The sequence below is a fragment of the Haemorhous mexicanus genome, chromosome 6 (genome assembly GCF_027477595.1).
Source record: "Haemorhous mexicanus isolate bHaeMex1 chromosome 6, bHaeMex1.pri, whole genome shotgun sequence".
Taxonomy (NCBI): Eukaryota; Metazoa; Chordata; class Aves; order Passeriformes; family Fringillidae; genus Haemorhous; species Haemorhous mexicanus.
Window position 1 is genome coordinate 29151239 of NC_082346.1, and position 26346 is coordinate 29177584.

Here is a 26346-nt window from a genome sequence, read left to right on the forward strand (position 1 = left end):
AGTTTATTGTACAGAGGGAGACAAGTCTTCTCAAGAGACTGTAAAAGCTTAGTGACTACATCCAGACAGCTGATTATCTCCAAAAGAGGTCAGTTATAGTGACCTCTGACTAAATTAAAGAATACAGTTTTGAAGGGAAAAATGCCATCAGCAGCTGGCTTTTCAGGGCCACCATATTGTTACTAAAATTGACCTGATATGGCTGCGCCAATCATTTATTGTTTAGATGAACACAGACAGAAGGGATAAGAACAAATAGAAAGTCAGGTTTCTGAGGTCTATTTGGATTTTTCTGTAGTTATTAATATACAACACATGAACCTACTAAATCAGTTAACTTCCATTGAGCCAATATTTTCAATTTGCAATATGAACATATTCATGTTGTAGTAGTACCAACATACGCTTGTTTTTTACTTTCTTGAAACAGAGGGGAAAAAAATCACTGCTGAAGCACTTTATCCATTTAAATTACAGGGTTACAGTAGTAAAAAACACTGAAAAATATTTCAGCTAAAGCTTTCTAAGTTAATGAATTATTATACAAACACAATCAAGAATTGAAGTTTTGCATGCTGAATGAATATTTTATTTAGAACCAGTTTATAAAAATAAAATACAAAATAATTTGAAAACAAAACTTAAACATTGTACAAAGCCTTGATATGGTACAAATGAGAAAATAAATAATTACAACTTTATGTACAAATGACCATTACAAGGGCATTAACTCTTTATGCTCTTGGGTGCCTGAGCAAACTTAAATGAAAAGAATGGCTTAGAGGATTTCCAAGGAGGGGAAGAGAATTGCAATTACTGAGTAAGAGAATTTGAAGGATCAACATTTGTCTTCCTCAATGGTAAAAAACAATCTCAGAACTACTTCCCACTTAATTTAATCACACTGCAGACTTTACTATCAAGTACTTGATTTCTTATGGGGTTTACAACACTGTATTTTTAATTATTTCATAGATTTAATTCTTTGTGGTATTGCCCAGAGATTTTAGATTAGCAGCCATTGGTTGGCCACTTCAAAAAGTCAGTACTTGTCTGAAGGCATTGCTGGTGATTTCCTTAATTTACTAGTTTGGATGTTCATAGGAAAGCATTTGAAAATTGGCATCTGTTAACACAAGCACTGCAACTTGAGTCTGGGCTGACTCTATAGAAAAGAAATTTAAAAGCTGGGGAAGAATTTCCAGTCTTGCTTTCTAGCCAATGAAAGTAAAGAGGATGCAGAGAAGCCTGCTTGGCAAGAAATCCAGATCTCCAGTCAGAAGAAAAAGATGTGAAATTGTAAAAAAAATCCTACTTCACTTTGCATCAAACCTTTATGACCATGTCTGCCATGCAGCAGATACTGGTTTAAAAGGATCTGAAGCCAGGCAGACCAAAATAATTACATGGCATCTTTTGGAGCAAGCTGTTCTGCTGTTACCATAGGCCCTTTACATAAAAGGTCAAAGATCAAGTGATCACAAAACAAACATCAAATTAATTCCAGCTGAATTCCCACAGACACTTGTGGATGATGGGGGCCTCACATGAGTAGCCCACTTGGGATACTGTTTTAAAAGAAACCACATTGTACTCTTGGCCAAAGCTGGCTCTCAACAGTAATTCTGACAGAAAAGGGGAGATCCAGTTGCATGTCATGTAATAATAATAACAACAATAAGAAAATTAGCATTTTCCAATTTAAAACACAGCAATGGAAAATTTGATATTTATAGAGTGAGTTTATCCTTTCAGTCCCTAATCAGGGGAAAGAACCTTAACAAAACAGGACCCTATACCAATTTTAATGAAGTTGCACCTGCACAAGAAGAGCAAGAACTCCCACGGGTCCAAGCTCTTCATGCAGAGGAGAAACAGGAGCATAGCTTTTGGGTTTGTCATTATCATTGTTGAGAGAGAATGTGTTATCATCAATGGAGAGTAAAATCAGCCCACCTGTTCAAACCTGGATGGCAAGAGTCATTGCAAAGTTAATACATCAGTCTTTGAAACAATGGACTGCTGTACATTTTTCCTTAAAAAACCCCTCCTTAAAGATATATATTTAAAAGCCTGATTATTTAAACCATATGAAAATGAGTGATAAAAGCTTTTTGGCATTTGACAATATCATAAGACAATTATTATAGAATCCAAGTTGATTTTTTATCATTTCTCTTTCACAAATATTGTGTAGGGAAAAGGAACACTGGCTTCAAGCAGACAGGTGAGGTATTCTTATGTGATGTGCATGTTTATGCAATTTGATGAGCTAAGAAATATATGACCTATGCCTGTGTATTGCATGTAGTCATAACATTGAACCTCACTTCCTTTTACCAGCACTCCTGGTAACCAAAAATGGTACTAATTACAACCAAAGACATTTGAGCCAAAAGCAAAACAGCAAACAAATCAAATCAGTTCACTGCCTACTTGATTAGCTAAAAGAAGTTGAATAAAAATACTATGTCCTGTTCTACAAATTTCAGAAAGAGGAATCATAGAATCATCAAGGTTGGAAAACACCCCCAAGATCCAAGTTCAACTGCTAACCTAGCACTGCCATGTTCACCATCCAACGAGCACCCAAAGCTTTCACCAGTTGAAGAGAGGACTCATGGATAAAGTCAAGGCCTTTATCCAGCCAACAGTTCTCTGACCATTCCTAAAAGTGGAAAAGCATACAGAGGAATCACAGGAATCTTGGTGTTAACCTAAGCAGACCCTGACTCACTGAGAATGACAAGACAGACATGGCTCTTATCACTTCACAGCATCAGTCCTGCATGAAAAAGTTCATGTATTATAGGCCTGTCATGAGAAAGAGTTTGACTTTGAGCTCTCTTTTATTCTCCTATTCCTTTTCAGAAGACTTCTCTTTCATTTAAGATATATATAAAAATTGGAGGCACATATAATTCATTTTCCATTAGACCCTTTTAAGAAATTGGAATAATTACATTCTTCTTACCAGAATTTATGCCTCTAAGTGTTCCATAAAAATGTTCAGTTCATTACAGAAAAATTCTGTTTACAGGAAAAAGATGGTACTGTAAATCTGGCTTTATCTACATTCTCATCAAAGAGAAAAAAAATTTTAGAAGCATTACAGTCAACCATTACATAAATATTACTGCAATATGAAGGACTTGCAGGAGTTTTGCCCAAGTAGGACTATAGGATGAGGCCTTGTAATATGAAAAAGACACAAAATCAGAATTAGGGCATAGGGACATTGCAGTAGATGAAAAGGAGACCAGAGTAAATCAAAGCAAAACAGGCCTTGGCTCACTCTGGCAAATAAATTCCAGTGAACAGGATGGAATAGCTGAGACTCTTCCTATCTATATGTATATACACACATATGAATGTATGTATATATATATCTCTATATAATATACAGTATCTATATAAGTGTATATGAAGATACACTTAGGTACAAATGTGTATTTATATATATATATATATAAAATCAAAATTGTGTGTTTTCCCAGCAATAGTTATTACCATAATACTACAAATCGTAGATGATAGAGCTCCAGCAAGTCTTTTTCAGATGAAAAATATTTCAAGCTATTTTTAAATATATAGGACCAAATCCTTTCTTATACATCAAGACTGTTTAATGAGGTATGCAATAAAGCTTGATCTCAAACATGCAGACTTCAAGGTGAGAATATGTCCAGATTTCCCAAGACAGGATGTGGCTGGTGGCTGTAATGAATGCCTTGTGTCACTCTGCAGGGCTTTGCCTCCTGTATGTTTATATATAACTAGCAGTTAAAACCTCATCTTGCTCCTGCCTTTGAGCAGTGAAATTTTCTATGCTTATTGATCCTGCTCAAGGAGTAGATAGGTGCTTAGCATCATACAACTTGCCAACGTTGCTCTATTGTATCACACTTTTTATTATTCTTGCAGGGTTTTACCTAAGTAGTAATTGGCATTTGTAATTAATAAAGAGGTTAATTAATATTGATTTTTGAGATTGTAACTTAGATTGATTTTACCATGCAATATTGTAGCACAAAAGTCTGTGTGAAATGTTTGGTGATTTCAAGTTCTATTTTAGTTCAAAGGCTTCATGCCTCAGTTTCTCTAAAAAATGCTCCAAAGTGCTGGCCACAACACAGAATACACCATAAAGAGGAAATGAGCGTGCAGCATCTGCACCTGCTACATGTCATGGCTCCATTGCACTGCCCACCAAAGAAAGGGAGAGGACAAAGCAACAGCTCCTTGAATTTCATTATTTCCCAGCTAATATTACTATATAAACTGCTGTGTGCTATGCAGAGTAATGGTAGCCATTTTGTACAATGGAGAAAAATCTTCCCCGTCCCTGAAAATGTGTTGCAGGTAACCTGCCAGAAACTATTCACACACACTCTGCACAAGGGTCACACACATGCACATCGGTGGTTTTCTGCAGAGTCATTTCCACATTCAAATACTGAGGCTTACAGAGTCCTTAATGATTATATAGGCCCTCTAGAACTATTAAGCTAATATTTATGTATGAGTTGATCAGTTGACCATTACTTAATAACATTAACAGATTGCTATGTTAGACTACAGTAAGCATTTCTGTAAACTTTTGGGAGAAATGTTTCAAGAAACAAAAACTCAAGAAGAGCAGGTAGTTCAAGCTAAGTTATTCACAATTGCTCCTCCATTCACATTTTCATTATTTTCTCCTTAGATCCTGTTAAATCTACAGCAAAAAAGCAACTGGGGGTATACAGTCCTTCTACTTGTTTGTCACCAAAAGAAGCCTGAGTCACCAATCATGACTGATTTCTCTTTTTCTTTTTGGCATAGTTTACTATTTTTACACTGGCAAGTAGTTCAAGTACGAGTGAATTTCTACAGCATTGGTTTATTTTACATAGTAATGGCTAACAATGGACAAGCCTGCACTTTGAAGACAACATAACAGAGGTGTTATATGCTTTCTCACCTGTAAAGCAGTTACCATTTCTGGATCCTGTTACACTAGAGAGAAAATATAAACACCTCAACTTCAGCATTTTCAGGCAGGGATGCATAAAGTTAGTACTTATGAAAATTGACAACGTAACGTAGGAATAAACTTACATGATGATAATAAATGCTTTTCAGAAATAAGGAAAAATAATCATGAGCTGCCACACCACCTTAAAAAATAATTTCAGCAAGTGCCCAGGACAAAAACATCACAACGTGACCAAATTCTTTTTTGCAGTATACCATAAGGAAACATGTAGAAAACAGGAAGGAAAAGATGGAATTTGTTGTTGTCACATTCATCCCTTAGGTATTCATAGACTGTCACTGTTCCTATATGACAAGTATTCACAATTTAGAACTCATATCATGAAATAAAAATGAGCAAGACCTATTTGTAATAAAAAATAAACATACCTTTTGAGTCTTTGTTGTTGTTCTATATGCAAATGTACACATGAAATTAGAAATAAAAAAAAAAAAAAACAAGCTGCAACACAAAACATTGGCTGGTTGAGAAATCAGCAGTCCTTCAATTTTGTACCAAGGTATAAAGGCTATCAGAATTTGTGCATTCCGGATTTTTTTGGCAGGGGTGCAGGGGAGAATAGAAGAGGTAAGTATACAGGAACTAACAGAAAGGGAACTGTACTATTTGTGGTCCATAAATTACAAATGAAAAATGAGGAAGAATGAGTTTATATAAGCATATACATATATGTATATATAAATATTTATATTATATAATTTACCATGAGGACATGCAATTATTGGTATAGCACCTATTATACATTATAATACAAAGGAATAGGACTTTGCAATGGTACAGTTTCTTCAGAAAAAGCAGGTATACCCTACCTATTGCATTCATCTGTAGTGCTTGAAACCTGAATGAAATTAAGGTTCCACACTGTGCTACATTACATATGGGAAACAATATACATAGTAAGAAAAGAAAAAAATCAACATAGTATGACAAAGCAAGTGAAATTCAGTGCAGCTCTAGGGCAGCTTTAATGCAGCATTAGAATGTGTTAGCTCAGAGACAAAATATTCCCTTTTAAATCCAAAAGTATTCATTTGGCAGAGGTTAAATAAAAAAACATAGATGCTGGCTGGAGAGGCATATGACTACAGCAAGCAGATCAGTAATTGACAAATCTCCTATGCATCCAGAGTCCCCACAACAGGAATCATTAGGGAGAAGAGCTGACTGCATCTTTCTCAGGCTTGTGTTCTTGTCTGTCCCTATTCTGACCCACTATGCTTTTCTGAACACAGCAAAAGGTGCCATACCTTTCATTCCCTACAGGGCTCCTGCAGAGCACAAGATGTTACTGAGTAACTACCTAATAAAGTTGGAGGAATTAAACACCATGGAATTTACTGAGAGTCAACACAGCTTCGCTATCAAAAACACATTTGGGAAACTGAATTACAAGAATCCAATATAAAAATATCTCAGATTTCTTTCCATATATTTTGATTTGATGATTAATATTCTTACCCAGATTTTGTAAGGGTGTTAAGTATATTTCCGTCACCCCTAACCTATCAAGTTCAAAAAGTAGACAATTTCCTCATCTCTGTTTCATCTTTCATAACTTTTGAAAACAAATGACCAAAAATCCAAAACTTGATTGGTAATCATCTCTGCAGTGCAAGATCTGTTGTTTAAGTGATCCATAACTAATGGAAAAACAAAAAGTCAGCAATAACAAAGGTTCTTTTTTCAGTTGAATTAAGGGGGTAAAGAAAGGTTCTTATTTTCTAAATTATATTACATTTTACTGTAAATCTGCAACATCCAGTGAAGGGCATACATCTACTCCTTTCCCTTATTTCCTAGGAGGGAATGCTTTTCCAAATCCTACCAAATATGGTTTGAAGAACTCCACTATGACTCCCAGAAAACTGTGTGATATAGAACTGAGAATCGGCTTCTTGGATCCTAATTACTGCTAAGCAAATTTCTAAATAATATCGGTTCAAAAACATCTTGTCAAATATTGATTTTTTAAATTTCATCAGTGTCAAGAAGGGGTAAGGGAAATCTGTGCCATGATAGGAGACAAAATAAGCACTCAGTGACTCAGAGGTGAGTGCAGCTCAAAATGGAAGGAATTTATAAGGCAGAAATATCATCTTCTAAAGTGTGTGCTTTTTTAAAACTGCAAAGAAATGCTTGAGCAGTCCTTATCTCCCAAGTAGTGACATCATTTTGGGAATGACTGTTTCAGGCTTTCTTACATACTCCTTGAGTATGCAAGGCCTTAAATAATAATGCCAAATCTTCTAACTAGGGAAACTAAACACATTGAGATTAATATCATTTTAAAACACTCACCTTCCAGATACTTTTTCACTCTAAATACATTGCACCTCTTTGACTACCCAGCCATTCTTACCCTGGCCTCTACTTCCCATCTTGTGGATCTGCTTGCTGCCTGCTCTAAGGCAAAGCCTGGCCACTTATTTACACAGAATGCTTTCTCATGAATAGTTTACAATGGCTACTTTCTTTAAAATGTGCAGATTCAACACCTTTTTTTAATATACTTTTTTTTTTTGATTATTTTTTTAAATACACAGTACACAGACACAACATGCATCAGATTTAGGAGGAGACTTTATACCTGTCAAGGCCCAGTTCCTATCTGCTAAGTTTAGTAGTTGATTTGCTCTTTCCTGTGGAAGTCTTAGTGTTTGGGGAATGGTGGAAAGAACTGCCAGATCCTTTCAGACCATTCTTGCTCGTTTTGTTGCAGCAGTGCTCTTGTTGGCAGGACCTCCTAGAAGATGAAGAGCCTGAATGGCTAGGAGGCGATTTACTCCTCCCAAAATGCGGGGATGAGCTCCTCTGATCATGATGAGATCTCCCAGCCCGGGACGGAGAAGAACTGGCAGTACGGGGTAAAGAAGAGCTGCGAGGGGAAGCACTGGGACTGCGGCGGGGGATGACAGGGCTCTTGGGTGGCGTTTTTGGACTATGAGGAGATCCCGGACTCTTACACTGGGTAGAACTCCTTGGTCTTTGAGATCCATTCTGCAGGATTTGGGCCAGACGAGAGATAAGATCTGAGTCCGAGCTGCTACTGCCTAGGACTCTGTATCTGCGCAACCTTAGGAAGAAACGAAGAAAGATTATTTCTATTTCCATCTATTCACTAAAATTCAAATAGAAACTCTTTATCACTAGAAACTAAGGAGGAGCTTGCATTGCTGAACAGATATGTGGAGCTCAACTTTCCTATCAGGTAGAGGTGTTTGGATCTAAGTTTTGGCTTCTGTGTTGTTCAGCTCAACACAGTATTTATATTTATATAAACTCACTCCCATAAGCAGCCGCAGTGTTTACAGGATAACAGGAATTTCCTAGTGGTGTTGGAAGTGCACTGAAGAGCAGTGCTTATTGCCTTTTCAGAGGGGTACATCCATTCCTGCACACCATCAGTGCACTCCCATACACTGCAGCTTCCTTCACAGGATTTTGCACTACTGTATCAAAATTATCCTTATCTTGGGAATGTAGACACTGAAAAAACTAGGTTGTGGTTGTCTGCATATAGACATGGTAAATGGGAGGTCTTCTAAAATTCACTCTGCTCTACTTTAATTAGTTGGTTTACTTAGACATGATCTGAGCATAGCTAATTGACTCAATGGTGATGGCTGGAGTCTCCAAATATTTACAATGTCTACAGATTAATTTTCAAGGGAGCTGAATACAACAGCTCCTAAAAATTTCTATGGGTTTGTAAATAGCCAGCAGTTCTGGAAAAGTGACCCCACTTTAACAAAATGTGTAAAAATTTAGTTATAGATTGTCAGGTTTCAAAATATTGAATACACATCTATTGATGTATTAGTTTTAACAGTGAACCAGGCTCATTTTGATTATCAGCTTCTCCTCATTCATTCTCCAACAATGAAAGGTTTCTCAGAGAATTGAAGCCCAGCATTTTTTTTTGAATTAGTTAGAGGATGGAACTTCTACAGCATTACATCCTGCACAGTGACTGCAGTCTAGCTCCTGAAAATCTATTTCAACCTGAAAATCTATTTCTATTTTCTCTGCATTACCTAGCTTCTACCCCAGGTCTAGTAGGTGGTTTTCCTGGTGGTGGCCGAGGAAAGAACTGAGCTGAACTTGAACTGGTAACTTGATCAGTGGTTGCCCAAGACACTGGTCTTGGAATCTTGCTTTTTCTGGACTGAGGGCTGCTTGGAGACAAAGAGCTGTCTTCGTTCTGCTTGCTGAAATGAGAGTCCAGTGTCAATCTAGAAAACGAAGCTAAGACATCATCCTCAGAAAACGGTACTGGAGCACCAGCCATTTTTTCCTCCAGTGACTTATCAGAGGCACTTGAGAGGTCACCGAGGAAAGATTTGAGCTGTCTCTTTTCCATAAGTAATTTGACCAAGTCTGTCTGATGGGCCTTTTTTAGAAGAAGCTTCTCCTTTGCGGAAACAGAAGACGAATCTGACATAGAGTCTATCTCTTGTGCTAAAACTGGGATTCGACTCTGCCTGAATACAAAAGAAGATTTAACGGAGTCCTTCTTAGATCGATAAGAATTCTCATTTTCTGAAATGCAATGGAATAACTCTCCATTTCTGGGAGCATTTTTCTCTTTTTTATTCTCCTGCTGCAAAATAGTAGTTAGGGCCACTTGGTGGCATTTCAGGTCTTGGCTATGGACTTCCTCCTTATCGGAATGAAAACCATTTTCCTGAATGGTTGCTATTTTGCTTGCCTGTCTATTAACATGTGCATTATTAAGTCTTGAGGGAGACAATTCTGATGTTTTAGGTGCTATTGACTTCAGAACCTCATCTTGATTTGGCACCAAACAGACAGGCCTTGACTTTGATTCTTGAGCTGCTTCAGTATTTGTTAGAGGTTCTTCCTCTGCAGATTTTGAGTTTCCTGGCAAAGAATTCTGTTCTTTGCTTTGCATTTCAATGGCATCCTCAGAAACCAGTGGGAGCCCTTCTTCCTCAGCCTTGTCCACAGGAATATTTCCAAGCTCTTTCCCTTCCTGTATCCCATTGTGTTCAGCTAAGTCCTTTTGGTCACAATCCAGGACATATTCTTTGACAAGTCCTCCCCTGTCAAGCACCTCTTGGCTAATATTAAGTACCAAATCTGGTCTGCTGGCACTAGCTGGAAGTGCATCCTCTGTCCCAACCAAACCTGGCAAACTTTCCTTCGGAGAGGAAAGTTCCACAGTGTGTTCCACAGACTGACCATCCTGCTCTCTTCTCTCCAGCTGGTGGCCATAGTGAAAGCTCTCTGAAGCAGATTGTGTGGATGCCACTGAAGGTCTGGGTATTGTTATCTGCATTGGAAAATTAAAGAAAAAGGTGAGAAACTCAGGAATGTTATACAAGTAACATCCTTTAAATAGCAGCTTTGGTTTCATGTCTTCAGCATACATTATATAATGATTCCTATGAATCACAATGTTCAAATAATACCTAACTTCATAGCATACATGTAGATAATCAGAAAAAAATAGTCTATCCTCCCAAGTCAGAAATATGTAACAGGTAAAAAAACCACAACGTCAGTGAAAAATGTTGCAGTTAGCAAGTAACTCCCCGGACATTAGATCCTAATGGGCAGTTTTTGGGGTCTTTTTTTTTTGTTTTTTTTTTTGCTTTCGTTTGAATACTCTTAGAAAAAGTTATATATAAATGTAACATTTTTAACAAGTACACAGCAATATTTTTAGACAAATGAAGAAGACAAAGAACATAGTGACATTTAGATTCAGAAAATCCATGCTCTTAATATATTTTTGTCTGGAAAAAGAGCTTTTCTGTGTACCCTGTATTAGTTATTGCTTTTCCTACAGAAGCTTATGCCCCATTTTAACTAAGTAACCTGGTTAGGATATCTCTTTACCCACAGTGATTAAGACATTCAAAAAGTAAATACTTATATATCTAAATCCCCTAACAGGTCTGATCCAATAGATACAAGTAAAGCACTCCTAAAACCTGTATATATCATTAAGTCAGATACCCTTTGAAAAACAGTTGGTTATGATGAATGGTGTCTTTGGCACACAGCTTAATTGTTAGAGTACATGCCCAGGAAATGAGAAACCTGCATTCATATCTCTCCCTGCTTGAAGGGCATAAACCCATTTCCTCTAGTTCCCATCAAGAAGGGAAAAAACCCAAATGGAGTTGTTTCTCACCTTCCCCATTGAAGACAGGGAACTATAGAGACACAAATTCAAGAATCATGAGGTGATAGGGTGACAGAACACATACACAGGAGAAAGCACATACACAAGTTTTGTCTCTGGAGACGTGGGAAGAATCTCACATGAAGAGGAATCCAGCATTCTGGCTTATAGATATTGGTTGGAGTAAGTTGGTCTAAACTCCAAAAAAAAAAATTAAAAATCAAGGGGATACCATTACATCTTTTTCTACATGGACAGAGTTCAGCTCTAAGTTTCTTTCTATTCTGTAGCCTCATGAATCTGACACAATCTGTCCTCAACAGAAAGTGGAAACTGGAGTCTGAATTTGGCTAAAAACACTTTCTTGATTCACTACTGGTAGAAGAGATAACTAGTGGAGTGTTGCTAGGATTCTGCTATGTTATAATACAGATTTTACTTGATTTTGTTAGAGAAATTATACACAGTTACTAGGCTTTCTAGGCTTGTGCAAGAGCAAGTACATTGGTACTTCTGGCAGTAGAAACCAAACCAAAGCAAAAAAAATCACACAGAGAACTGCAGTAAGAGTCTACTTTTTGCCTCCTTTATAATTTGTTTTCAAGTTTGGACCAATACAGTCCTTCATGTTTGCTGAATTAAAATGGTACACTGAACAAAAATCTGAGGTTACTTAGTTTGGGCAAAACAGTCCTCCTCATCGCCTCTTACTCTCAGTCCAGCTTCTTTCATCTGAAAGAAACACTATTTCCCTTTTGAGTTAGTGAAGTGTTTCTTAGTGCAAAAGACTTCCTCTGAGAGAATCCGACTACATCAGTTCAACTACAGAAAGAACAGAGGAAATAGAGTTGTCTTTAAAAGTACCTTTCCATGATTAGATCATTTGGTGCCTAAATCTTGAGTATTAAAAAACAATTTAGAGAGAACTCTGCACAGAAAAGAAAAAAGAAAAAACTGGAGGGGAAAAAAAAGCCAAAAACCAAAAAGGTTCTATGAAACAGGGGAGCTGTCCCATAGGTTTTCATACATACATAGGAATTTGCCCTAAGAGAACACTGCTCAAGGTAGCCTACATTGAAGGACTTGCTTTCATAAGACAGAGGGACTTACTTTGGCCTGTCAGACAAAAATCATCAGCTTGCTTAAAAATTCTGATCTACAATCTGGGTAAAAGTGGGTTCAGGAAATTTTAATGCAATATTATCCTTGGAAGAGGAGGTTCACATTTTTGAGAGATCACTTGGGCATTTGATGTCCACTGAGCTCTGTCTTAAGCTTGTTTCAACACCTTGTTCTTCAGGGCTGCAGATGCATCTCAAAAACAAGGACATGTAAATATTTCCTTTTTCAAACTTTTCACTGGATGAGCTAATCTAGTTGCCAATCCAAATAACTCAGGATTAAAACACCAATGTTATCTTCCACATAACTGAAGCATGACTTCTCTCAGAATAGAATGATCAGGGTATCCTCTCAACTTACAGAGATGAGACAACATTTCCAGAAGAACTGCAACTGCATTTAAATCCCCCTTTGCTCAAATACGTTTACATTAAAACTCTCTTCTCCTTGTTACAACTATTTCATATGTCAATTCTTTGCTAGAAGAAAGCAGCTCTGATATGAAGTTAATTTACATTCTTCAATAGACTTCATGTCCTTTGCCACATCTGGAGAGAGAATTTTCTAGTCTTTCCAGCACATCTTGGCCATACAGATTTAACCCTTACATTCAAGAAAGAGGAGACTAGGCTTGTTGAACCACCTACAATCAAATGGGCAGGAGCTATTTGTGAAAAAGAAACATTGAACAAATGGAGAAAAGAAAAGGATACTGGATGACTAAGTATCAACTAAAGATCTGGTACTACTGAACAATTCAAACTTTCAGAAAAGGCTTTTTGGACACATATATCACTTTCTTGATTTTTATTCACTAACAAAAATTTGGTTTTTTCACATGGTCAATAAACCTCTTATTGGTCTTCTCAAAGTATAAGAACTAGATTATATCCCTGTTGGACTTGACACTTCACCTATATGTTCAAGAAATTTAAATGGGTAGTCAAAAATAATCCTCATATTTTTATTTCTTGTGCCACTAAATACACTCATCCTATGAGATTTTTATGGTTAAATATGTCAATTATGTAAAACACTGAACCTGAGGAACAAAGATTACAATTCATCTAAGTAAAATATGGGGAATACAACTTAAAATCCTACCTTTCAGCTCAACATGATAACTAGTTTATAACACTGATTACTGCAATTCCCATACTTCAACAGGAGTTATGTGACACCACAGATCACTAAAAATGGCTGAGACACTATATGGACCAATGAATTCAAGGTTCTCCTTTCAGTCCAAAATATTTGAATGAAATTACTGCCACCATAGTCTTGAATCTTTTGGCCTTCCCTAAATAATTTCTTAATTCCTTTCTGTTTCCTCAAATTCACACTTGAACCAAGGTGAGAAACTATCCTGCATTTCTTCAGGAAACTTTACAAGACAGTGAGGGAGATGTCAAGAAGGAAAAAGAACAAAACAACAACAAAAATATCTCTCAGACATCCTTTAAGGCATCTGATAAACTTTCCTCCTTTGAAACCTTTGACAGGCTGCAACAGTAAGCGATATGCTTGCACGAATGCCTCTGTGTACATACACAGCTAATTGTAGAGGAATGAAATACTGAGTTTAGGTCTGTAAAATTGCTAAATCTGAAAGACATAAAGGTGTGAATATGGATTATTTTACAATATCAGCAATAGCTTCTTCATTCCACTCATGATGTCTGATACTTCTGCATGTCAAGGGCTGTCAGGACTTCAGGCCTCTTAGGGACATGGTGTGCAGATCTTTCTCCAGCAAATCCTTTCATTATTTGTAATTTTTACTATTAACACATCCTCATTTTTTTACGGGACATTCTGAAGACAATTCACCTAATCAGTTTACTCTTCAGAACATCTTTCCTACCTTAGTAAACCTTGAAGCTTTTGTATCCAGGAGAATAAAACCCTCACATCTTTTCTCTTTCCCCTGCTTCTTTTTCACCTATGGTTAGCTCTACAGCCAGCAGGAACAAAACCAATGTTAGTACGAGTCTGCAACTGCAACTCTGATTCGCAAGACCAAAAAAACTCCCTAAATCTTTCCAGTTCACCAGCTTCCTCTTACTTCATGAGCTTTTCTTTATTTACATCACTTACTTTCTATTTCCTTGCAAAATATTATGCCTCTGCAAAGAAATTTGAACTGCAGGTTGTATGAAAGACCCAGGGGTATATAACGCACTGTCCTGTAATTTACTGCCAGTGCCATTCTCACACAAGTAAACCACTGCTACACCTCACATTTTGGGAGACAGCTCACAGCTTCCTGTTCAGAACAGACCCACCTCCCAAAATCCTACTACTACTATCACTCCTACTGACATTCTAGAGTGTCATCCTTTGTATCCCTTACATTCCATTCCCAGATTAAGCTCACAGCAGGCAAGTTAAAGATATTTAATTATATGTTTACTAAAGTATATTGACTGTTTCTACAAATAGACTAATATGGGGACAAACAGGAGAAACATATGGCTGTAATTCAGTGTTATGGAACACTAGACTAAATTTTGATACTGAATCCTTATCAATAGCCCCATATATATGTTACTGCAAGCATATTATTTCTTCTACAATGTTAATTTTGGCATTGATTTACATGGAGGTTGTGAGAAATGGAAAGAAGATGGAATAAGATGAAGAGCTATAAATGGACAACTGTGTTTCCAAATTCTCTAAAGTGATAGGTAGCTTTTGAGGATAAAGAACATAGAGATCTGTGTGTACAGTCTTTCTCTAAGGCTTATTAGCCATGGCTTAATTTTTGAATTCTTTAAACTTCTTCCCTTTTCAGTTATCCCTACACCACTATACCAGACAAAATTAGATTTTTTTTTTTTTTTTACATAAAGCTATATCCTATACAGGGCAAATACTGATTGCTCTAAAAATAGTATCTTTGATTCCTTTTAGAGAATGACTGTGACTGTTAATAAGTGACTAATTAATTTGGTAGCATGACTAAAACAGGTACTCATTCAATTTGAAACTACTTCTATATAATGCATAAACCAATTGAAGAACATTCTTGAAATTTACTGCTGAAATAGAAAGTAGAAGCACTTACAGACAATTATTTCATAATACTCCTATGATACTGCTATTAAAATGGTCAGTATTTTTCTTGAGTTCCAAAGAAATGGTTCTTTTTAAAGAATGCATTGATTTGCCTCAATGCACAGTTCAGAGGTGTGAATTTTTTTCCCTGTAATTACAGTTGCACTAGAATCATATGTAATTTTAATAAAAGAAGACAAATATTTTAAGAAATAAATAAGTCTAATTTAAAGATTATCTTCTGGATGGTACCGTAGACAGTATGTAGACTTATCTACAGGCACAATGTTACTTATATTAATTAGATCAATTACAACTTAATTACAGGAGAAACAATCATTAGTCATTATGTCCTGAACTGTAACCACCTATTTATTTCAAGATGATTATAGTATGAAGTGTTGTCATGGAAACAATTGTTGACCCCGGAGTTAATCAGCTCTCCATGGGAAATCCCACAGACCACTTAGCTTTCCTGAAACATCTTTACTAATTTTATGCTAATGAAATTATGATGTTAGAAAAATGTAATAAATCACACAAGTTTTGGATAGGATTGGTATTTTAAAAGAATAATTTAAAAAAAGGTAACTTCAAGGACAGACAAGAATAACTACAAGTTGTGATTACAAATTTTGGGAATCATAAAAGCACTGCTGATGCCAGGAACACAAACATGTTAAACAATTATAACTTTTTGTATGTTTGGGTTATTTGACTCAATGTATGCAGATGCTATAACCACGGCCAAGTCCACTTTTCTGCTGCTTCCAGTAGAGAAACCTGCAGAAGCAGAATGGCCAAAATGGTTCTGTCACTACAAATGGAAATGTTCTCTACAGCAACACACTGTTCAGGAAAAATTATGTCATTCATGCTGACTGCTTGTCCTCAACTCTTAATTACTTAATTTACAACTTGGGAAGTTTCTTTGGAAGAATTTAACATGCTGTACTATTTAGTTCTTTTTTACACCAAAGGCAGATGAGAAAAAAAGTATAACTGAAGAATTTCCTTCAAACAAAAGACTACTCTGAAAAGGCAGCATTTAGATTTCTATGTATCAAGCAATTTCCTCTGACACTTGGATAAAAGTTAAAAATAAAAATTTTTACTTGTTTGCATTAGAAAGTGTGTATAGAAGAAAATTCTTCTAGAAACATCATTATCAATATAAAATGCAATTGCTAAAAAGAATGTGAGTAAGTCAGGGTAAAATTTATTGAAATATTAACAGTTATTAACAACTACCCTGTCATGAATGAGATGGTAAACATCTGCACATTTTCCCTACTTAACAAAATCAAATCTATTGCGTATCAAACAGTTCTCATAGCTACAAGCTGGACTAACTCCTTGAATTTCTGCCTTGAATGAAACAGGGAAGAACCTAACTTAAACCTCATGCTGACTCCATATAGTTTCCATCAGGATAGGTAAAAAGAGGCATAACAATTCTGTAAAATCTGAAATTGGAAGCCTTCTTCTACAGACAAACTTAACTTTTCAACTCAGATCAGTATATTATTTCTCATCTTGGATATGAATATGAAAGTGATGGCTTGCATTTCCATAGTTTCTTGTGTGGGAATATTTCAGAGCATTTTGTAACTAATTATATAGTATTATATAGTATATAATTACAATTATATACTATAAAATTACAAAATATTTTTAAAATGTTACAGTAACGTAGAAAATTGAGAATTTTAAGACAGAAAATATTTGTATAAGTGCCAATTAATTCTAATTGCTTAACCTGAGAAACACAGATTAGCCTTCCCTAACACAATGAATAGCCATAAAACAATTAAATTTAAATTAGCCTCCCAGCACATACCTGATTAAGCACACTGAAAAAAGAAAATACACCTGAAATGACAGACAAAACTGGAATCCACCTCTGTTAAGGGCTGTATCATATTATAGAGCAGCCAGTTTAGAAGTATTCTAGATTGCTGCTGTGGCTAAAAGAGGTGTTCACTATCTTATTGGAGAATTAGAGCTGAGAAACCAGAGATAAAAATCTGCACTCACTGATTTTGATTATTTCTTAAGACACAGCTTCACATTTAGCACTACAACTACTTAAGCAGTATCTTCACACACAGCCCTGGCCAGTAGCTGCTGCACTCAAACCACCTTTACCATTGACCTCACACAACACCCAATGCAGCTCTCCAAATGAGCAGAGGACTCATCTGGTTGGAAAATTTGCAGAAAGAAAGAAAAATGTTAGGTTTCAAGAGGATTGCTGTACAATTTGACCATGCTGTAGATGAGAAGGATACTAATAGCACTCCAGACACACTTTTCAGACCCAAGTACAAAGAATCATCTGGTTTTTCTGAGAGCTGTAATGCTGTCACACTCTTTTCTTCATGCTGCAAGTTGAATAACTAAGGAGAGCTGAAGCAAAACACTCCAATTCTCTTTCATAATTTATGTATGGCAAGACAGGAGCTCTCTATTGAGCAAATATAGACCAACCTACACCTGCACTAGTGTGCAGAGAAGATACAGAGATTTCATGACCTCCTCTATCTGATACCTAAGTACAGGAAGATAGGTTAGAGCTCCTGAACCCTCATTGATCAAAAATCTGGAAAGAAAGTGGCTTTGCTTGATTCCAGAAACAAATGTATCATTTCTTATTTTTTAATACATGAAACTAAATTCAACAGTACAGATCCCTGACCTCTGCAATTCATTAGTTATGAATGCTGAAACAAATTGCAGACAGTAGGAAAGACATGAACATATATTCAGTATCAAATATTTGTACAGATTAACATGAATGACAATAAAAATCTTTTAAATATGTCAAAAAGAGAAGGACTTGCAAAAATTTTTAAATTCTTCAGTGAGCCATAACATATATTAGGCTTTCATTGTTGGAATGAACTAAACAATCACATGCTTGTAGTTTCCATAGAAAATGACAAACTGATAATTCTTAACACAGTTATGACTTTCAAATCACAGCTCAAAAAGCAACACAGCAGTCAAGCACTTACCAGGTATAAAAGGAAAGAAGAAGTTTAATGTTCACTCCACTGAGCAGCAGCACCTGGCACAATGCCAGATCTTCTTCACATGACAAAGTACATCACTTTGCAGCCCTTATTAATATTGCAGCTGTACTTATTTTTTGGGCACTAAGGAAGCCAGAGAAGACCCTCTGTCTTGCTTTTTCTGAGCATTGTGCACATTGTACTGAATTTGCTAATTACACCTGCAATAGATTCTGATTGAAAAGCTTAAATCGTACCTATAGGGACCAAAAAAAAAAAAACCAAACCAAAAAACCAACAACCAGAAACTATGGTCATCTTGCATCCTAGGACACAAACCAATGCCAAAACATACTGAAGCTTAACTCCTAATGAGTTAATTTCTCCTAGGTCCCTTTCCCTACTCAGTATGTCAGCCGTCATGAAGATGTAGTATTTTGGTATCCCATCAAGTTCACAATCATGAAAATTGGGGAGCTACTGTTTGTTTTTATACATCAAGCATAGAATTTTTTTTTTATTCAGCTAAAAACCAGTCAGGATTTTGCCTTGTTATCACATACCAATGATCCTACAGAATTTTGAAAGTAACTAAGCTTAATTAATTACTTTTAATATCAATACTCCTGTTCATTCTTCACTGAGAAAAGAAAAACTGTTTGTAATATAGAACTTTTTATACTGAAAAATACATTGGAAATGAAAGGCAACACAAAATATAATCCAAATTAAATATTAATGGTAAAATGATGATGATATGTTAGTCTTATGCATTAATGCTATGTCATACTGCTTTACCCAACAATGCAAACTCACACTACTTAGCAGATCTCAATATTTTTGTGAAACGAAAATAATTTTTGTAATACAAAAATTACACTACACTTAACTTCAATAATGACTGCAAGCCTTCATCTTTCATACTGAAATGAAACTGGAAATACAAAACTATAAAAAGTCCCCTTTCTCTAGTGGCATTTTTCATTACCTGTGACCCCTGATAACTGCCATCTTTATTTTATATACTGTAAACAGGGGAAAATTTTATTATTTGCTAATTTCCAAAGAAATAATCTGACTATTTCTAGATCCCCTTTTGTCACACTAAAATCATTTAGGACAGTCCAAATTTTAATATGTGTTTCCAATTTGAAATTCAGCCTGTACTGTGACTATAGGAATCCATGATTCTTAGCTTTAAATTAAGCAAAAAAAAAATTTTTCTAGATTTTATAATCCTATCTTTTTTCAAGAGAAAATCTCTGAGGAAGTGAATCTGTCTTCCAGAACATCCAAAGATGCTTTGTGCTCCGGATCTTAACCTGAATAACAGCTCCTTAAATATTCCCCTCTTTTAAGTGGGACAGTATTATCTTCCTCACAGAGTATTCCCAACTCTATTCCTGGAAAAGACCCATTCTTACTCCCCAACCTGATCTTTCAAAACATTTTTAGGATGCTGTGTATAGCAGTATGATTAGCATATGCCTACCACCAGACTGTGCAGAGCAACTGAAAACCTTAAACTTTACAGATGCCTGCTACAATGCAGTCACTTCCAAGAAGACAAGGCTTATTCACCTGCTCAAGTTGTGCTTTTGAGATGCGAATGACAGGGGGGAACTTGCTGCCACAGGGAATGACAGGAAGCTGCCTACGGCCAGTTGAGCGGGAGGAAGAGGAGTGGCTCTCAGCTGACTGACTCCTTGGTAAAGCAGCCTCCCTCAGAGGGTCCGAGTGGATGGATAGATAGGCTATAGGGCTCATGGTGCGGAGGATGGGACTTGAAATTCTTGGAGTGGAGAAATGCAGCATATGACATGAGTTGAGCTGTGAGAACAACATGGTGGGGAAGAAAATAAGGTCGAATATATTTTAATAATTCTTGTCTATGTCTCGCCTATTTGCATTTCCTCAAAAACCATATTCACAACTCCCTAAGAGACTGAAAGTTTATAATTTAAGAGGTGTCTTAAGTCTAATCTTCACATTTTCCCTCATCCATTTTCAAAACTCCAGTATCAAAATCAAGAATAATTATCATTTCTCTAGCTGGACTCTTCATTCACTCAGTCTTGGAATCATAGAATCATTTAGGTTGGAAAATAAAATCAGATTCTTTAAGTCCAACCATTGCAACCATAATAACTGTTGTTTAATTTAAAGTGAAAATGAAGATGGAAAGAACTGTTACAAGTTTAATTACTTCAAATCCATTATTATTTACTGAAATATCTGCTTGATAAATATGTTGCAAGGATTTGTGCAAGCACTGCATGGAGTTCTTTGCAATTCAGTACAAACACAGAAAATTAATGAGGCTGTGGGTCCATAACACACAAAGTCCAGCTCTAGCCCATTAGTACCAGGTGTAGGAAAAGAAAACTAGAGCTGTATGACACAAAGTGCTGCTCCAGTATAAATTCACTATTAGCGTAGATCAGCTCAAATTCTTTTGACAAATTAGCTTCATACCAGTAGATATTACAGCAAATCACACACTGTCTGTCCTGCAGCCAAAGCCACCATACAGCTATTATTAAAGCATAAAGTCAGCACGTACACCCTTAGCATGCTCTGAGTATTCAACAGATAATGTGATCATGTGCCCACAACTAAGCCAGATTAAACCGGTCTTTGCTGGTAGCACACAGAATCTGTATTGCAACTGGAAAACCAAGACTGATAACATGAAAAATGCTTCTCTTACCTGCAGGCCTTTTTTTCATAATAAATAGCATAATTTGATTTAAATTTTTTATGCCTGAGACTTTCTCATCCCCAAACCAATACCTTACACATTCTTCTCTCTTATTATTTGAGTTCAAGTTTCCTTTCTTAACTGGGGCAACTTTACATTTTTAACAGAATGCTGATGCTGTGTATAACCGGTGAGAAGTTATATTATCAACAATTACAGGAAGTCCACATACACAAACTATTTCAGGAACAATATTTATCTACAAATGGAAGGACTGTAGAGCAGAAATTTCTTTCCTTCAGAAGAAAATAAAATTATGGGTGAGTGTATGAAATATTAGTTTCTCATACAGAAACATCCATGCTGGTAGTTACGAAAATAGTGAGCAATAAAGCTCTGAAAGAAATGAACAAAGAAGAATCACCCAAGTAAAAAGGAAATATTCAAAAAAATACTTGACTTTTGATAGGAAAATTATTTTATGCATTCACTACTGAAGTAATGGCTTGCATATTTAACAAACCTATCAAAATAAGCCCAAAAAGCAAAACCATACTTTCTTCTAAGTGACAGTGAAGCAGGTCAGTAGAATATATATACCTACGCAGGAGGTATATTGACAAGCATGATGATCATGAATGCTGGCATCTCCTAGAATTTCAAGCTGTTTGAAATGAGTGAACTATTTCAGTAATTAAAAGTTTCTAAACTACTACAATTTCAACATCTATTTTAACCCCTTTTAGTAACACACATTTGATTGATAGTCCTAAAATTAACATTCTTGGATCCAAGCCTGCTCTTAGTAACTGGTGCAATATAATTAAATCAGCAGAAAAGTAAAGTATGACCTTTGCATATTATTTTTATTGCCAGGAAGGTGCTACCTAGAAAAAAATACTAAAGAACAAGAACATCTTATGCACAACCAAGGATCACATTGAAAAAACAGTTTCAGGGTAAATACTCTGAGGAAGAAAGAAAAGGACTCTACCAAACAGCTCCGTGAGGTCACCAGGACCTTGGAACAGAGAGAATGGCAGGAAGAAGAGGCATATACACACACTTGCTTCCAGTAAAGTGACAAGAACTAGGTTCTAGTATGCATCATAGGGAATATTTAAGTATACTTTATAAAGTGGAATACATCAATGAAGGCCAAAAAGAAAAACTCACCCTGAAATAGCCTCTTAGGCTTTGTGTGGCTTTCAAGGGCTAACAAAGTGGATGGAAGACTATTTCAAATTGCCAATCACAGTTGGAGTAGACACACTGTATAGACACACTCTGTTCCCAGCTACTAAACTGCCTAAGTAATTTCTATTTTCTTTATTCCCAGGTCAGTTTATATTTTCTATTGTACATCATTCACCTTTGAAACACCAAGTTCCTTCCGGCCATTCATCTTGCACTCACAACACTATTTGCCCTTCCAGCATAACCTGTATTAATTTCCCCCTTTTTTGAGGTATTGACAAATGCTACTTATCTCCCTGCAAAGCCAGAGTAAAATAAAATTTCACTCGAGTTTCTACTTCAGCCAGTATTTCTTCCAATGCATTTTATAATAATTAACTTTGTTTGCAACCATTTCTGCTCCCATGTTCTGAAGCTTCTTCTTTTTCAAAGATATTGTCCATTTTTTGCACTGTAGTGCATAATATTTGTATCACCTCTACTTTTTTTTAATTTAAAGTAAAACAGCTATTTCCCCCAAAAGAGCTACATTTGTATAAAGTGTACAGTTGTATAGTGCATTTGCATAGAAAATTACAAGCTGTTTTTAATGGCTTTTGAAATAAAGACACTTGATAATTAGTATTTTTTACAGGACCAAGTGCTGCTCTTTCTTGTTTGTTTTACTAAAACTGACCTTAAAATACAAAACCTGAACAACTTAAAAATTTAAAATAATTTTTCCCTTTTAAAGGTTTATAACCATCAAAAATTCTTTCAAGCAATTAATATTTCAAACTAAATCTCAAAAATCTGTTGTTTAACACAGTTCTGTATTTTCTATTATACAAGACAAATCTTCCATAAACTACATAATTTAAAGTATGATGTCCAAATATAATGTCTTCTGAAAGATATGATCTTGCCTTTTCCATGAGAATCTAGGCATAGTTGAAATTTTACTGTGCTGCTACAGTTAATTACATTGAGTAGTTCATTTTCACTATAAAAGATATTCCACACCTGATAATAAATGACTAGTCAGTGACAAGTTTTTTTCTAATGAGCTGGCAGTAACTTTCACAAAAAGTGGTACAAGAAGAAAAAATATAGCCAGGTTTCTTGGCTCAAGGGAACTTAAAAGAACTGACCTTTAGATCATAGATGCCACATTATCTACTTTAGAAAGGGGAGAAATAAAACCATGAGGTGATTCCCAATCACTTAACCATTAATCTCACTTACTCCTTAAGTAAAGGCAAAGAAGTCTCTGTTTAGAAACAGTGACAGGAGAAAAAAGTAAATGTTCAAAAACTGTGCAACAGAGAATTCTTCATAAAAGATAGAAAAAGAAAAACAAGGATATGCAATGAAAGCAAAGCAATCTGTTTTGGCAAAAAATACAGGAGTAAAGTAGGAGTTGCAAAAGTATTTTAGAAGTGAAAATACTTTTGCATCAACACTTTATAAAAGGCAACAAGTCGTTTGTGTAGGGACCATTAGAAATTTCTGAAGTAACAGGAAGAAACAAAGTGAATTCCAGAAGGAACACTGCAGGAATCATAGTGAGATGTGAGAGCAAGTAATTGTTTTTTTAAATTCAGCCACTTAGATTTTTCCTGGAGCACATGAAACACTGTAGCACAGTATTTTACACATTCAATTGCAATTTTATGTTTATGTACTGCAAACATAATAAATATGTGTTCCCATGTGTGTCTCCCACTGATTAGGAATCCCTGCACAAGGAGCTTCTTTAGATAGATATATAGATAGATAACTCTTTGTTAAATGTGGCCAGTTTTGTGGAGCACACCTGCAGAACAAATAGCACTTCCACGGATGACTGTAAACAGCTGTGTAACAGACTATGGAAGATCAGTCTTCAAGAATCATGTCCCATACCTGTTGAAACTAGGAATTTCTGCTACACCACCTTTACCATTTCCTCTTACAATTCTGAATGAAGAAGAGGTGTTCTTACCGGAGTGAGTGCTCCTTCTGCTTGAGCTTCCATAGGACTTTTAGGGGTGGCCGCAAGAAGCTGTCCTGCAGCTCCAGACAGAAGTTCCAGTTTATCTGTAAGCTGTTCAGATGCAGCAGGATGACATTCCATGTCGAGAACAAACTCCACCCCTGAAGTTTGGTTCTTGGCATGGACATTGTTTCCTGCCCAACCGCCCTCTTTGGACTGCTCTTCTGGAAGGGCCTCCTCTAGAACTTGTAGTACCTCTGGCTCTTCATCTGAGGGACTTCCAGTCATTTTGTGCCCTAAAGCCTCATTTGTCCTGAAGTCCTGCAAGTCCCGTTCCTTATCTATTATCACCCATTCCTTAGAATCAACCTCCTGCCTGCAGGAGCTTAGGTTAACAGCTACAAATCCATTGCTCATAACACCATCAGCATGCTCAGGAGAATTAGCTGACACAGGCTTTGAAGCATCTGGAAGATACTCTTCATCATAGTGCCAAACATGGTCTGTGCGGGCAGTCGCAGGAGCAGGAAGAGATGTTTTCTGTGAAAGAGGAGGAACAGCAGCAACAGGAGTCTCTGCCACTTTCAAGTCTTTCTGCTTCTTCTCCAAACTTAGAGAAAAGAAGTTAATATCTGAATTAGTTAAGAATTAATTAAATCATTTAAGTTACATTTGAGTGTTTTCAGAAGAAGAAAATTAGCTTTATACAAAAATTTGTTGTCATATTCTAGAACAGCCTACAATGGTTCAAAGATCCACAATTTGAGACAAGTAAGTATGATGTCAAGTAAATATGGGTGGTCTTAGAAATATACATATTTTTAATTTTAGTTGTAATGTATCACATTGTATTGTAAATATAATTACCAGAAGGGAGAATTGTGAGAGAAAAAAACTCAGTCGTGAGGTTACCACAGATGTCCCCTGTACTTAATTTGTTACAAAGCAGAGATTCAAAGAGGAACAGAAGAAACAGATGTCTCCTGCAGCAGTTATTATATGCTTTCAAGAAGAATGCTATTTATTGCTTTGATTGATTTCTTACTTATGCTTTGCATAATTTGCTTCATCAAACAAGTTCAAATTCCTAGCTCCCCTATGAAGTATTAAGAAGGATTTTGCCACTGTCATCACCCCAGATCTCTTCTACTGTCCCCACTCAGCCTCTGTCTTTCAGTCAGATTTCACTGTGTCCCTCTCCCCTTATTCTTTCTAGACACAGGCAAACTGAATCCATTTTCATACATCTGTCTCTTCTCTACCTTCAAATTCTATTTTAAGTTCTTGGTCTTCCACCAAGATTTTTTTATGTTGGTGCAAAACCTTTGGACATAACTAAGCCTGCTGCATGCAGATAGATTTCTAACTTCTTCATTCCACTTCCTGTAAACTTCCCTTCTCATGTCATATAGCCTAATCTCTCTCTCTACTGAGCACCTGACGTCAACCTTCTTATTCAGGATGAGTTGTAGTGACTGTCAGGAGTATGCCACTGAAGAAAAACTTATTAAATACTAGGATTAGAACCACTATGTCTTGAGATACAAAATTGACTGGTGTGGAAGTCCAACTGTATTCTAGAGTAATCATTTTCTAAAGTAGCTGCCAAGTTGTGGAATCCATTAATTGAGCAATATTATAAAAAATACTTTGCTGTAACTTGCATAAGCATACTCAACAGCTCCATTCCTGCTCTTCACACAGCATAGATAAAAGTATCCTAATTACATATCCTTAAAAGATCCTTGCAAAATGATAACATAATTTCTTTACCAGGTCTCAAGAAACTTATCAGTGTCGGGCTTAGACTCCAACGTCATACGCTTCTCCAGTTCAAAGCTGTGAATGGAGCGTAACTTTCGCACCAGTGGAACATCTCTGTCTAACTGGGTGGTCTCTGAGCGAACTCGAATTGGAGAACCAAGACTCGGGGCATTTAGCATTCCATTCCCTGGTCCGTGGCTGTTTTCTTCCTCTGTGGCAGCCTGTGCAGAATGTAAAGTAAAAATGTAACTTACTAGGAGTGGCAAAACAAGAGGAAGACAAGGTACTTCATGGTAAAGCCCCCCCACGTTTTTAGAATGTGAAAAGCCAATTTGTATTTGGAATGGT

At 36.3% G+C, this 26346-nt stretch overlaps 1 protein-coding gene across 4 annotated transcripts in view; it reads right to left on the reverse strand.

Moving 5' to 3' along the window:
* Positions 1-566: 566 nt before the first annotated feature.
* The window catches only part of TTBK2 (tau tubulin kinase 2), an 82042-nt gene continuing 56262 nt past the window's right edge, over positions 567-26346 (reverse strand). For 3 of the 4 annotated variants that reach the window (XM_059849555.1, XM_059849556.1, XM_059849558.1), the window contains 5 exons: positions 26008-26219; positions 24244-24844; positions 19964-20212; positions 9073-10331; positions 567-8111 (listed from right to left, as the gene is read on the reverse strand). In XM_059849555.1, the coding sequence (XP_059705538.1) occupies positions 7643-8111; positions 9073-10331; positions 19964-20212; positions 24244-24844; positions 26008-26219 (2790 nt within the window). In that variant the 3' untranslated portion in view covers positions 567-7642. The remainder of the gene's footprint in view (positions 8112-9072; positions 10332-19963; positions 20213-24243; positions 24845-26007; positions 26220-26346) is intronic. The other variant, XM_059849557.1, reaches the window with a different exon arrangement.